Genomic DNA, 15928 nt, shown 5'->3' with positions numbered 1-15928 from the left:
GTATTTCACCATTCAGTAGAGCTGGTGCTTTGATAGCACTAGCCTAGGTACTGCAGCCTTGGACACCTTACAAAGGAATGTAATAAAAGTAAAATCAATTCCTCTTTTCGGTTGCAATCTGGCTCATACAGATACTCACCCTGTGCCACAGAGCCCCTTAGTTTCTCTCTTCTATAATGGACGTTTCTGTGGTGTCTGTCTTTATACGTGCAAGGCTTTCTTCCTTGTGCTGGACTTCAAGCAGATCCGTAAGCCCATGAATCCCTTGTGGATATTCGGCCAAAGTCTCTGTCTTTCCTATTTTTATTTTTTCATTTGTGTCTAATTGTTTCAGTGTGATTTTCTCCTCCATTGTCTCCATCTCTTGCTCCTCCGTTCTGTCATTCCCACCAGTGTGTCTCACTTTTGCCATTATCTCTTCCACAAGGACTGCTTCCTTCTCCACTACATCTGGGTGATATGCCATTTCCTGTGTCATGCCTTCTACCTCAGATGCTGCGTCCACCGCTTCCACTTCATCCCTCAGAGATGATGGTGTCATCAATTTCTCCACCTCAGGCAATGTTCTCTCTGATCTCATATCTTCTTCGGGTATTATCCCCTCTGTCATCACCTTCTGCTCTTCCAGTCCTGCCTCCTTCTCTTCCATGCCCTCCTCATGTCCTGGGTCCTCTGTCTGCACCTCCCAGTCTGATAATACTTCTGCATTTTCTTTCTGACCAGGTTCTGATTTCTCTACTATCTCCTCCCCTTGTGATGGTGTTTCATTGCCCATTACTTTCCCATTGCCTGCTGCGTCCACTGACATTGCCTCTTCAGATTCTATTTCTGACATTCCCTCTCCCTCTCTCTCTGCTGATTCCTCAGCCACCCCCTCACCCACCTCCACTTCCTCCATTGCCATCTCCTCAGTTACTACCACACCCTCCACTGCTGCTCCCTCAGCCACTTCCTCTACATTTATTGTGGATTTATCTATTGCCTCTTCAGCAATAGGTACCTTTTTTTCTATTACCAACTTCTTTTCAGTAACTGCTATTTGGGACACCACCTTCTCTTCCGTTTCCTCTGTTACTTCCTCCTCACCAGCCTTCACCAATTCTTCTCCCATATATGGTGTTTCCTCAGGCACTGACTCCCCTATGTGTTTACCTTCTTCTACTACCTCCTCTTCAGATTCTGGGTCTTCTGCTGCTTCTTCCTCTTCAGATGCTTCCACTATGCTCTCCCCATCTTTGTGTGCTCCTTCCTCTATTGCAGTGTCCCTTTTTATTTCCCTGTCCAATGAGGTTTCTTCCCTCAGAGGTGGTGATTCCTCTACTTCTGACTCCTCTTCTGTGGCCTCATTTCTTGTCTCTCCCTCCTCTGGGGTTGTTTCCATTACATCCTCCTCCTCCTCAGATGTTTCTGCTGCTGCTGCCTCCTCCGCTTCAGACACTGCTTCACCGATGGGAACCTTTCTTGATTCTACTGATTCCTCTATTTCAGTTGCTGCTCCCAGTATGGGAATCTTCACTGATTCTACTGACTCCTCCAGAACAAATTCTGTCTCTCCCATAGTCTCCCATCCCTCAGAAGCTGCCTCCTGCACAACCTCCTCTCCTTCCAATTCTATCCCCTCTGCAACTTCCTTTCCTGCGGTGTCTGCCTTCTCCACAGCCTTCTCTGCCTGCGCAACTGAATCCTCCACAACCTCCTCTGCCTCAGATGCTGCCTCCCCCACATCTTCCTTTCCCACAACTCCTGCCATCCCCATAGCCGCCTCTGCCTCAGATTCTGCTTCCTCCACAGCCTCAGGCACCTCCTCAACAACCTCCTCTCCTTCAGATGATACTTCCTCCACCACCTTTCCCTCACATGCTGCCTTTTCCACCGCCTCCTCTCCTTCATTTACGTCTTCCTCCTCAGCTACATTTCCCTCAGATACCTCCTCTCCCTGAAATGCCATTTCCTTTCCTACCCTACTCTCTTCCAGATCTTCTTCCATGATAGCCTTCTCCTCAGATGCTTCTTCTTTTACTGTAAGTACATTCTCCATTGTCTGTCCCATCACAGTTGCTGCTTCTTTCTTAGCCAGCAAATCTAACTCCAGAGCTGTTTCATTGCCTGCCTCTTCAGTGTCAGTGGCTCCTTCCTCAGCTACAAACTCCTCCTGCTCAAGTGCTTTTTCCTCATCCACCATCTGCCCCTCTTGTACCCCTTGCTCTGCTGCCTTCTGCTTTTCACATGCTGTTGCTGCTTCTGCCAAGAAGGCTCCATCTGAGGAAATAACCAAAACATTAGTTTTATTGTAATAAATATGTTAATTTTAAGAGTTTTTATGAAGTGATTATTAGAGATGCCATTGTTCCAAATCAATGAAAGGATTTTAGGCTGGGCAATGTGGGAGGTAAACTTGGACTGCTGCTTCCCAGGATGCACCTGTCCTGTGGCTGTTTCCAGTGCTGTCATTCTGGTATCAGGCACAAATAATTGAAACAAAAATGATGTTGCATGGCCCAGAAGTGACCTCAGGGTACATAGAGGAAGTAGCCGTAGGCTTGACACTGAGATTTAAATATGCAGAAATAGGTCATGCAAAATAAGCATGTACAGGAGACAGAATATACATCTGTGCATGCAAAATGGGTAATGATTTATGCACGTTTGGGGCCTGATCCTATCCTCTTTGAAGTCAATGGCCAAAGCTTTCATTGAAGTCAGTGGTGCAGGATCAAGCCTTTGGCAAGCACAATTACCTATTTGTGCCAGTGCCCCTGTGCCTGTACACATTATTCAGGATCTGGTCATATTTTTGGAAAAACTGGCCCTAAATGTCATTGAAGCGAATAAAAGAATCATGCTTTCCAGACACTGTGCTCTGGTGGGACATATGAAAAATCCAAAGTGGGGAAAGGCCACCTTGCCCATAATACCTGCCTTTATTTGATTTATTCTACTGTCACCTTCTTATATTTCCACAACCCTCAGTCACTGTCTTCTTTAGCCTGGCTGGGCCTAAACGTGTGTTCATGCTGCATCAGCCCATCTCTAAAATGTCTACCTAGAGATGGTTCCGATCCCTGGCCTGAAGCACATTGCTCTGTGGGCCACAGCCTTGGCACAGGAAGATGGATAGGTTCTCACCTTCCCCATTTGGCTCTCCCAGGACCTTCCGCCAGCCTAGCCAACTTCCTAACATCACTTTCCTCGTTCTATATCAGCACTGACCCAAGAGAGGAAACAGTGGATGAACCCACATGGCTGCAGTGTTTCGTCCTGTCCTGCAGGTGGCATTGAACTCAGGAGGCTAGAGTTTACTGCTGTAAGCAGGTCCATTTGAGCAGAGACCAGGGGAAGCATTGTGCAGCTGGAGAGGCTGAGAGCAGACGGGGAACAGGGTGGCAGTGATAGAACAGGTGAGAAAGGGAGTGCCCTGGAGTGGACAGAGAAGAGGGCAAATGTAAAAAATCAGGATACTTTTGGGGGGGGGGGGAAGGGGGAGGGGATATAGTCGTGTATATAAGACAAAGCCCCTAATGTCGAAATGATCCTGATACTATTGGGACATCTGGTCACCCTAGACAGAGATAAGGATGGGTGGAGGAAGAGAGAGAGAAAAGGGGGTTGAGTTGGAGGGCGTGCAAGAGAGAAATCTAAATAAAAATCAATTGAAGCAGCAGCACTTTTCCTCTCACCTGACCACACATAATATGATCTCTAGTCATGTGACTAATACAGCTTAAAACCCCTTCATTGCACTTTGCTACCTGACAGAAATCCTGCCCTCCATCCTCCGCCAATACCCTCTCAGATAGATGTGCTTTGCAGTGAGTTGATTATTTATATTTACTGCCAGCTTCCTCATTTTTATATGTCCCTCGGGTTTTAGACTTTTAACAGTGTTAAAAAATACCTGCCTCTCCATTCATTTATCAATCCCCATCATAATTTATAGAAAAAGAGGCTCATACCAAAAATACCACATCCAGGCACTCCTGAATTTGGGTCACTTCAAATCTTCATCCAAACTCAGTCCAATTGCCAATAATTCTTAAAATGTCTAATAAATCATCTTTAAGTTTCATTTGCAATGTGAATAATGACTTATGTCATATGCTGCACCCTCTTTGAGGCAATAATCTCCTTCCTATTTTACTAAATGGTAGCCGGCACTGGACAAAGTATTCTGGGTTGGAAGTAACTAATACAATAAACCCTTTTTCTTTTCCTCTGCTAATGTGAACCTGAACCCTTATGTGAAAAAATACTGTATGCTATGAGTACAATGAATGATGATAGTTTAGTGTCATCATCGCCCAATTATAACAGATTGGTGATGCGTTTAGTTTTGTTCACTGCAGTCAGCATATTCCACCTCCTTTCCTCCTCTGCTAAAAGAGCTTGTAGAGAGCTGCTTTTCTTGTCCCCTGCTTAAGACTAATTCAGTATTTTGCTCTTAATATGTAATTGATCCATGGGACAGAGGCTGCTAATATTTTATTTTCAATGCAGAAAAAATAAACTGTATGTATTTATTAAAAATAGCATTTAAAAACAGTCAGCTGGGTGGTCCATGAGTGGGGGTCCCTCTCCAAAGAATAGCTTTCATTCGAAATGTCTCTCATTCAAAAGAGCAACTGGTATTACACAGCTGGGCAGAGCAGGCTAGGGCAGGGCAGAGCTCTGCCACCTGCAACATGCACATATACGCTTCACCACCTGCAACACGCACGTATATGCACACCCATATACGCTTCAGCTATCATCTTAGCACTAGCCACAGAACGAGCTGTGAAGTGCATTGTAGGCAAAGTCAGGTCTAGAAAGTGTCTCTAGTTCTGACCCTGTTCCAGTCTGGTCACCTGTTTGACAGCAATTATCTCATATTGAAACATGGCTTCTTTATACAACTGGGATGAAACCCTGAGGGTCTGATTCTGAGCTCATGCTGGTCTACATCAGTGTCACTCCATTGACTTCAAAGGCGTTCTCTGTGATGTGAGATCAGAGTCAGGCCCAGAGAACGTTTTATTTCCTGGCTGAGGCTGCAAAGCACAACTGGAGTGTCTGAATACAGCAATACAGCTCTTTGAAACCACCTTTGTTCCCGGAGGCAACACAACTAACCAGCAACTAATATTATATTGAGTTAGGAAATGGACAAAATCCAGGTATGAACATATGCTCTTTCAATAGACTGATGTGTTACAAACAGTTTTTGTTCTTTAATTGGAGATATTCTGGCTGTAGTTTGTAAGAAAACAAGCTCCATGGCAATTTTGCCAGACACCCACTGTTCATTAGTAATTATTTTTAATAACGGGGCCTTATATTTATAGGTTAATTTAAAAAAAACATAGTAGAATCCACAAAAAGATAGTGATTTTTGGCCCATATGCCTGTGTAATTTAACAATCTGCAGCAAATATTCTGGGAGCTGAAGTGCCGACGGCATCCATCTGTGCCATTATATTTAGAGTTCACAGAACAACACAATCAAACCTGACAAATTTTGGAATCTGAAAGCTTCTGTAATTCATGAAGGAGGAGAACAGGAATAAAGAAAGGTACTATCACAAAGAACTGCACCATTTACTTTATGGAAACATTGTCTATATTTATTTGAGTAGCCAAATGTGTATGTTACTGTAAATGTGAAAAATAAGTTGTCTATGCCTATGTGCTTTACTCACAAACCAGCTGCATTTTGTTAATGCCTAAAAGCAATGTCTTGTGTAATAAAGCTAGACAAACATCTAGGCCAAGGTTTCAAATAGTCATTAGTGCCTTTGGGTATCTCAATCTCTGGGCGCCCAACCTAAGCCACCTATAACTCAAGCTCCCTTTAAGTTGTCTGAAACTTGGCACCCAAAATTACCGGTCATTTTTGAAAATTTTGGCCCTAGTGTATGAAAAAGAAAATTGAATCCACCAGAAATGGTGGGTTCCAAACTCCCAGTCCAAGCATTCATCCGATGCAAAGCAATCTACTATTCCAGAGGATACTGCAGCATCACTACTCTACCAGTGAACTCTTTCTTTCTTTGGGGACAGAATATTCCAGGCATTTGAGAGGCCACTGTGATAATCAGGTACAATCATTTCCATTATGTGTCTCTGAACCTCACTTCTATTTTGAAGAACCACCTTAACATTTACGTTCATTAGGGTTTGTTGCGAACGTAACTTGGCCGACTCTAAAACCCAGAATAAAAATGCAGAGCTCGTCTGTTCAGCAATCCTTGGTTCTGATGTTAAAATCCTGGATTAAGATTCCAGGCAGGAACTGGTGAGTCCAGAGAAAATCCTGGATGGAAACCCTGGGAAAAGCCAAGCTCCAATTGAGGTTTTTGTTGTGTTACTATCAATAATGCCAAGCTCTAGGAAGGTGAGTTGGGGACACAATATAGTCTGTTGAACTCTAGGCTGGGACACAGACCATTGGCACTTTCATTCATATTGACGATCATTCCAGTGAAAGGTGATACCTTTTCCATTCATATAAATAGAAGCATCCTGGCGTAAGACAGCATTTCCCCATTAGGCCTCATATTAACGTACCGGTTGACAGGCTGGAAGCAAAGTGAAACTTACCAGATTCCTATTTTTTGAAGCAGTCTCCACTAGCAATCACTTTTTCATAGCCTCAACTCTTTATCCAGAATCTTTATCACTGTCAGCTCCTAAATGGTATCAGTTTTGCAAGCTTTACCGTTTTAGAGGCTAACTAATCAGTGCAACAATTTTATTCAGGGGAGGAAAGAAAAGGAAAGCAGAAGGCAGAGATGAAAAGTATGAAAAGGAAGGTGAAAGAGGGAACTAACTGTACTATAAATGGCTTTTCAATGCAGAGTGAAATTTAATCCAGGCCCCTGATCATATTAGTTGACCTCACCTTCTTTTATATCATGAGCTGTACTTGTTAAGTTCTCCTCTTCTTCATCTGTACTGGAATCACTGGGCTCAGGTTCAGAACTCAAACGATGACCATTTTCAATTGCCTCTGCTATTTTCTCTTGGACTGATTTGCAATCTTCAAAAAATATCACAAAATTATTAAACAAGGAGCAAGGAAGAAAAATAATCGAAAGCTTAAGGGAAAAGAGAATCATTCAGATGTCTGAAATTGGCTTAAAGAGCCGTATTATCAGTGCAGGGTTAATTAAAATCCAGTAAGCCTTCACCAGTGATAATGCTTTGAAGTATATTAAAATCAAATGGCAACCCATTATAAAAATTCATGCAGGAGAAACTACAAACATACATGCAGAAATCAGCTACAAAAACATCACAACGACACAAAACTACCTTTGCTAAGATGCTTTTCATGCACAAGCAACAAAATTGTTTGATGAACAGAAACCTTTTATTGTTCTATGCCTACTTTACAAAAAAAACTTACACCATATTTTTACATACTAAAGTTTTCATATACAGTTCTGATGATTCTTTAAATTCCTCACAGTAGTAGAATTGGCTGAAGACATAGTCTTATCTTGATGCTTGGTCATACATGAATGTAAATCCCTATATATAGGCAGAGAAATATTTACTTCTCCTAAAAGCAACATCTATGATGTTTAAGATTTTGTTTCATAGTCAAGATATACGTGTTATATTTGTAGCATTATAGTTAAGGTTGTGCTATCCCTTCCATTAGTGTTGCATGTACCACATGCTAAGGAATAAAATTAGAGGATCATATACTTGTAAAATTACATTGGTTCTTTGTTAAAAGAACTATTTACAGAGATGCTATAATGGCAGCTAGCATTGGTTCTAGCCGTGCATATAATTAACTTCCTGGTGCCTCCTCCAAACTCTTCCCTTCTGCAAACTGGGCTTTTCCCTCCAAATACCATGCAGGTTGCTACAATTATAGCTTCAATTTCAAGAGGTATATAATATGGTTATATCGCATTTAATTTGTATTAAGGGAGATGTATTACCAACACTGCATTTCTGTCAATCTAGCCCCATTTCTAAACCAACTCAGCGAACTTTCCTGCTTTCAGATAATGCTACTGTGTTATGGCAAATGCAAAGAAAATGCTCCGTGAGAAAAATAAAACCACTGGGAGGGGGGAGTGTATGGAGGGGAGAGGTTCCTCCTAGCTATGCATGGAAAATAACAGCTATTAAGGCTTTTGAGACTGGAGAATAAACACCAACATTGTTTAACCTTCTAGCTGTGTATATAATGGGGTTTAAGCTGCCTGGTATTTCAAAATTACTCATGGCAATGAGGGACTCTATTGGAAGGACTAAAGATGACATTTATGTCCAACTGGTTTTCAGGGGAGATTAGGGACCAGATGGTCGCTAGTCAAACTCCCCCCCCTTTCCCTCTCCCCCATTCTTATATTCTTCATTTCCCCCATTCTCTCTCCACATCTTGCCATTCTACTTTGTTTCCTTTATATTTTCCTTTCTCCGCCATTTATCTACAACATCTCCTGCTTCTCCTCCCTACCACAGTCTTCTCAGTGTCTTCCTTCCCCCACACTGTTTCCTCCTCTCCTTCTCCTCCAGTTCCCTGCCTCCTTAGCTCCCAGGAGCAATAGGACAAAATCAAGGAAGGACAAATTTAGTCTGAAGGGCAGGGAAAGCTTTCTAAGCATGATCGGTTTCAGGCTGCACAAGAGCCTCCCAAGGGAGATGAGAGACATCTTCACTTAAGGCTTTTAAATGGAGCCTGAACAAACCATAGTGCAGGGAACAATCCCATGCAGGCAGGGAGGTGGACTGGATGGCACCTACTAGGTCCTTCCTGTCTCTAAATCTGTGATTAGATGATTATTTTTTTCTTCCTTCTCCTTGTTTTTTTCTCATCTCTTCCCCACACCTCGGCCTTCCTGCTATGCTGCTTCTCCCCATCTTCTCTGTTCTCTCTCCTCAGGCCTTACCTCCACCCACTCTTGTTCTGCTTAAATAATGTACTAGCCCCAGCGTGAAGCCACTGCACTTCCCTGGAGTTATTTGGACACTATACAGACCCCCTTCAGCATTTCAGGGGAGGGTCCTGACTAGGGTCTCTGGGCGCTATTGCAATATCAATAGTACATAACAACGATGATTAAACTCTGCAAACAAGAGGAGAAACCTTCACCCCTAGGAGACTCCATTTCTGCATCAGAATAAAGAAGCATAGACAGCATTTTCTTCAGGCTCACTGAAGCCCCATAAGCTTTCTTAAATATGGTCCATACCTTATCACTTTGACCTGCTTATAGTCCTGCCGTTTGATTAGCTGGCAGTTCCCATTCTTCCCAGTTTACATATATGACAAGAGGGAGTATTGACAGTCAGTCAAAACACAGAGCCCCGCGCAGGATGACAAATACAACGCACAGTAATTCTGTCTCTTGGGATGAGTGACATCTCCTTCTTGTCACAAAGTCCACAAGATCAGAGAATACACAGCAGGTATTTACATACCTTCTAAAATCCTAACTCCCACATTTATGGTGCCTTCCCCAGCCTCAGCTGGCAACTGAATAAGCCCACACAAGCTTTTCCTCTTATGGTCTCCTTTACATGTAAATTAATCTCTGGTTAATATTTCTGCAACATCTAAAACCAGACTGGTTAGCAGAAGCATAGTCAATAACTGGATCTGCTACCAGCCAACAGGGCAGAAACACCTGATATAGGAGGAAGGGCAGTGGCAACAGAAAGTTTAACAAGGAAATAAAGGAGCCCAGGTGCAGAATAGAGGTAAGAGCCTAATTTTGCAACTGCTGCAAGATGCTGAACTGCTCACCTCTCATTGGCTCTCTCTGGAAGTGGATGCCAATCAGCAATTTTCAGGACTGGCCCAGGATCTCTTGGATTAGTGACCAGGGGTTGATTGTGGGATCAGGCCCTAAAGAAAGTTTGATTCCCACGATGGCATGTGCTACCCATCAAATCCTTTTTTCACAATGTTAGTTTCCTTTCAAAGAGGTCCTTGCCCTTATTTTTTCATTACTCACATGTCATTCCATGACAAATTCTTTATTTTCTCCCAAATTCACCATGACAATCCTGTACCGGCCGGGAGCTGGATTGGATGGGATCTACTAGGTCTTTCATATCTCTAACTTCTATGATTAAATGATTATTTTTGTCCACATAGCCCTTGTTTTGTCCTCATTTTCACTAGTCTGCCTCTGAGTCTTAGACATTCTCCAGGCAGTAAAGATGCTGTAAGATTTGATGGAGAAGTATACGTTCTTTTATCTGTACTACGCTTATCCCATCTGTCACTTATTCATCCTGACATCCGAAATAGGGCCTCTTAAAGAGAGAAGTCATCCCAAATGCGATGTTCATTCAAATCTATAACTACAGTATAAAATGACCGTTTAATGTCAACACCCAGGAATTTGATCAAATAAGAACAACGGTCTTATTTTGTGCCAAAACCGTAGCAGGTCATTAGCTCAGTACTTAGGATTATCCCTTTCTCCCCCCCACCCCCTTTTTTTTTTTTTATTACAGCACTTCATCCTACCTGTATGATTGAAATCATTAGCAATCTTCAACCACGCTTAATACTTATCTAACAGTCTAATGGTGAAGTTGCTGAAGCTGAGATGCCTTATGCAAGTAAAAGGAACGTTTCAAGAAACACACACCTATAAATAATTCAATATAATCCCTGAATAGTAAATTATTCCCTCTTCTTCAATTCTGAATGCATAACATAGCAAAACCAAAACACAGTGCAATCCAAAGCAATCCAACACCAAGAGACTTGCAAATAATATAGCATAGCGTTCAACAGTGTTTGCTTTGCACACACAGTGCTATTTGATACATGCTGCACTCGAGCAGAAAGCAATAGAAACAAACCACAAACATCTATTAAAACTAAATGAGAGCATTACATAATCCACTGCAAAATCGACATCCATAGAAATACAGTCAGAAATATTGTCTAGCACGGCTTGTGACTCCCTTTCTTCACAACTGCATCACTAAGAAGGCCACTTCATTACTTTACATTGACATTCCCAGTATTATCAGGATACTCTCCCCGCTATCCAGATGAAATTCCGCACCAAGAACTTATATTCTTCCTACCTAAGTATGCAATCCTGCACTGCCTTACTCATGTGGGTATAGCTATACTCCTTGCCCAGCCCCCAAAACATCCCTCAATAGCTGTAAGATTGGAGCACAAATATCCCCATTTTACAAACTGCCAAACTGAGGCATGGGGAGGTTAAGTGATTTGCTCCTGGTGAGAGTGTGTCAGTGACAGAGCCAGAGACAGAAACCATGTCTGTTGACTCTCAATGTGGTTGTCTATGCACTGCACCATGATATACGAGAGATTTTTAGGAGTCTTTATGGAAACTGGAATTATAAGAATGACAAACCAGTTCATCTGAGCTGGCATATGAATTCTCGAGGACTTCCTATGCTTGAGATCTAAACGGGCACTGAGCTTTATAAAATTACATGAGATGTCAAACCTAAGGATATTGTGGTCCATGAAAAAAATATATATAAATCTATTATCACATACTGCCCCAACGAGTGATAGAGATGAAAAAAGAATAGCCAAACCTTACACTGGAAAACCCATAAAATCAAACAAACAATGAATTTACAGCACATCACTGGTGGTTATTTGGCACACACAGCAAAATGACATTCTAACAGTTTTACATTGTACACCAAGAATAGTCCAATAACTGAATTGCTCATGCTATATCAAAATGCCATCTCGATCACTAATGGTAAGAGCAAATGACACAAACACTTACATGCACTGGACACATCACATCTCCACCAGGAGACAGTACTTACCACCTCCTTCATCAACCTCAGGAGGATCCTTGTTTGTAGCCTCTGCTTCCACAGTGCTGCCTTCCAAATGCACTAGAACAACCTCCTCCCCATCTTCCCTCGTGTTGCTTCCATCCTCCTCCCCCTCGTCCCTTGCATTATTTTCTATTGACCCTACATGTCTGCGTTCCCCATTGAGTTCATCTGTGCCTTGATGATGTATTTCCATCAGACTTCCATGAAGAACCTCAACTTCTTCCCTCATCACAGCCTCTGCTTTTGTCTCTTCTGCTTCATCCATTTCTTCCTCCTCCACTGCATCAATTTCCTGATTTCCCTCAGGTTTGCTTTCCCAAGTCTCATTTCCATACTTCTCACTTGTCGCTGTCCTGTCAATGTCTTCCTTTTCATTGCCCTTAACATGGTCTTTCATCTTTTCAGCTTCAGAGTCATCTTCACTGCTATACAGAGTACTGCTGGATGAGAGAGAGGATGCAGACTTCCTATCTACAAACAGTAAACATAATTTCATTTTAATATTTTTCTATAACGCATCTGTCCTCACTGTGCACCAGTTCATTTAGCTGTGCCCGAAGAGCTAGGTCCTTATCTGGGGTAAAGTGCCATTGTTCTGTTTTAGATCAGCTGAGGATCTGGCACAAAATGCCTAATAATTATATAGATAGGTCCATTATCCGAAACTAACAACAAGCAGTTAATCAAAGCCACTTAATATATTTTATTTCGGATAATGTAACCATACCACAGGAAATCTCTACCAATGATACATGAGATCTGCTTCCAAAGACCACCTCTGAAAGCAGTTGGAAAGGGGTGACAACAAATTCCTGCTGTATTCGACAAGAAGTTTCAACAGTCAGAGTTCTTCGGCACATTCATAACATCTCGGTGGATCTATTAGAAATCTCTTGTGGACCACACAGGAATCAACACCACGCAGTATTAATCCTTGCTGTTTACAATGTAGTTCTGGTTTTCTAGCACCCCTCACATCCAGACACGCCAGACCCGCAAAAAAAATGCAGAAATTGGGCTTGTTTTTGGCTTAATTGGCTTGTAGTTTGTTTGGCTTGTAGCTTGTTGCTTCTTTTTTTTTTTATCAGCTCCCGGCAAGCAGGGACAAGGGGGGGCCAGGAGGGGGGAGGGAGAGTAAGGGCTACACAGCGGGCCCACCACAGTCCCAGACTGCACACCAGGGGAATCTAGTCACATAGACCATTGGGGTTCTTAGGGATTGGCTTGTTTTGAAATAGGATTATCTTGATTTTTGGCTTATTGTGAAAGTCGGGGTGCTTATTTACCTTGTGAAAGTTGGTAACTGTGCTCACATCTTTAATTATTCTTTCCAAATGCATTGTTATGAATATTCTGAAGGTTTTTTTTTTTTTTAAACTTAAATACAATATTTTTACAGGAGCTAAAAATTTATTTCAGATATGCATATACAACTCCCATTAACGTCACTAGAATTGTGAGGGTATGTTTGTGTGGGGAATGTGGTCCTAAATTCAGGAGCGCCGCCAGCTTTTCTGCCACCCTAGGCAGCAGAAGGACCCACCACGAAATGCCGCCCCTCAAGAGGCAACGGAAGGTCCTGCCACAGAAATACCTCCGCGGTCGCCGCCCCCCAAATTGTAGTTCCCTAGGCAACCGCCTAGGTCACCTAATGGGTTGCGCCGGCCCTGCCTAAATTAATATAATGCTTGTTAAAGGGGACAGATTATCAGCCTGGAAGGCTAAAGTCTTCTATTTATCATAGAGGAGATACAGGAGATGCAGGACAGTGCAAACATCCCCACAGAGCAGTTCCAGGGTGCCTCAACTCTGTTCTAGACAGGCCATCACTGTATTAGCTCAGATCACCTGCCCATTCAAGCCTGGTCATCTCCACTGAGATTGACAGCAAAAATGACAATTAGTATCAGATGTGATGTGGAATCTGCCTGCTTGTACCTTGACTGAGAGACATTTCACACACAGACTACTGAACACCAATCCCATGGTAGTGACTTCCAGTTGCTACCTGTCTGCACTGGCTCTGAACCTGCAACCTAGAGGTAAAAAGTTCTGAATCCCCATGGCCACCCAGCTCCCTAACAACATTATAATTATTAAAGATACTAACAAGAACATAAACAGCCAGTTGAGAAAAAAAATCTCATACACTCAGATAAGCAGTATACATTTCTTTCCAGGAGAACTGGCCAATGATTCTTTACAATGTATTCATCGGCTTATGGGCCATAAGGATTTGAATGCCAAAGTCTTTCATACTTGCTCTTTATTTGTGCCTAACCCATAACATTACATGCAAAAATAAGGACTTAGGCTCCTCAGTTATCAGGATATGTTTTTAAATCTCTACACACAGGGTGAAATTCTGCCTTCAGATATACCTATGCAATCCTGTTGAATTCAGACACTATGGTGATGAGTGCAATATAAATGCAGAGGTAAGATGAAATGAGAAGATTTGATCCCCCTGTATTATTCTTTGTCCCATTATTATCATCATACATTACTCATAATACAGTAGCACCTGGGAGTCCCAACAGGAGTCGAGCAGATTACAAATATACAGTCCCTGCCCGCAAATAGCTTGCAGTCTAAGGTCTTGATCCTGCTAACAGTCACATATGTGCATAACTTTAAACAAGTGAGACGTCCCATTGAGTACAAAATGAGACTAAGGGTTTGCAGGACCATGGCATAGATAAATTCAAGACATAAATGAATTTTGCACACAGTAGTTAGGATAGAGGGGAAGGGAAGATGATGATAAAATAAAATAAGCAATAAAAGAATTTGGTTATGTAAACTAGCCAGCTGGGTAATTTGCAGATCTCTGTGGTTTTGTTATGGTAATGAGAGTTTTGCCATTTAGGATTTTAACAAAAAGGAACTTTGTCCTGAAAATGACCAGTGAGTCACGGTACTGGTTTAGGCCAAAGTCCATTCCCTGTAACAAGCACATGGTACAAAGTCTGCATTCAAATTAACAAAATAGCAAAAATTCACTTAGAGAAAACCTACAAGACTTCACTTGAGAAGTTTCTTTCCCCAGCACATGTAGCTTTTCAAGATCTTTTCCAAGCTGAGGGCCTACAGTTAGGCACCTAACTCCATATTGGAAACCTAAATCAGTGCCTGATTTCAAAGGTTCTGAGCACCCACTGAAATTAATGGGATCTATAGGTGTTCAGCACCTGTGAAAAGTAGGTCACTTATTTATGTGCCTCAATATGAATTCAGCAGATTACTATAGGCTACTGGTTTAAGAACACTAGCAACTGTTTCCAGAACAAAACCCACATCCCTGTTATGTTCCACATTTATCTAGAAGCAAAGAGGAAGTAAACCACTTACCAAAACGATGAGTTCTCCAATAGTGTGCCCCACAAAATATCCACATTTCTGGGGTGAGTGAACAGTATGCTGTACTGTGTGATTCCAGGAGCCATTTGAACAATAGTGTCAACATTTTAACCATGACAGCTCTACTACATATGCCAAGCCAGAGGGTGAAAGTAGAAATGCTGAGGCGTGATAGCTCCCCCTCAGTTGCAATGACCCGCCTGTTCAGGAGTTAACAGGATTTTTAAACACGAGAGGAGGATGGGGGGTCGGGTGTGACCATGTGGCTGAAAGATAATGTAGCTGAAGAACTCATGTTACTGCTCAATAACTTATGTTTCTCCTTCCTTACCTCTCCCACACACACCCCTCTCCACTCCTGGAGACTGGCTAGCAATACCAAGTTTAATTAATGAGGACAGCGGTTATTAATAATGGACACAGCACCATACCTGCAAACATACAGAATGTTTCAAGGTGGGGCATTAGCAGAGTGAACTCGGCACTTAGTGCCCGTTTTGAAAGAGCTCTCTGGGTGCCCCCCCCCGACCCCATCACCCACTCCTGCAATCTGCAAGGGGTGTTGGGGAGGTCCCAAAGCAATGGTGGGCAACCTGCGGCCCATCGGGGTAAGCTGATTGCGAGCCCCAAGTCATTTTGTGGCCACCGCTTCCTGCAGCTCCCATTGGCCAGGAACAGCAAACCGCAGCCATTGGGAGCTGTGGAGGGCCATGCCTACGGACGGTCATCGTCCGCAAAATGTCTCGCGGCTTGCAATCAGCTTACCTTGATG

General features: G+C 42.6%; 1 protein-coding gene across 1 annotated transcript in view; it reads right to left on the bottom strand.

The window, feature by feature from the left end:
* ERICH3 (glutamate rich 3) overlaps positions 1-15928 on the bottom strand; it is a 45226-nt gene that overhangs the window by 3960 nt on the left and 25338 nt on the right. Inside the window, exons 10-12 of the mRNA XM_034780089.1 lie at positions 11782-12267; positions 6878-7015; positions 140-2259 (exon numbers count right to left, since the gene is read on the bottom strand). Of these exons, the coding sequence (XP_034635980.1) occupies positions 158-2259; positions 6878-7015; positions 11782-12267 (2726 nt within the window). The 3' untranslated portion in view covers positions 140-157. The remainder of the gene's footprint in view (positions 1-139; positions 2260-6877; positions 7016-11781; positions 12268-15928) is intronic.

This window comes from Trachemys scripta, chromosome 8, assembly GCF_013100865.1.
Source record: "Trachemys scripta elegans isolate TJP31775 chromosome 8, CAS_Tse_1.0, whole genome shotgun sequence".
NCBI classification, from domain to species: Eukaryota; Metazoa; Chordata; order Testudines; family Emydidae; genus Trachemys; species Trachemys scripta.
This window is presented reverse-complemented; position numbering and strand designations above follow the sequence as displayed.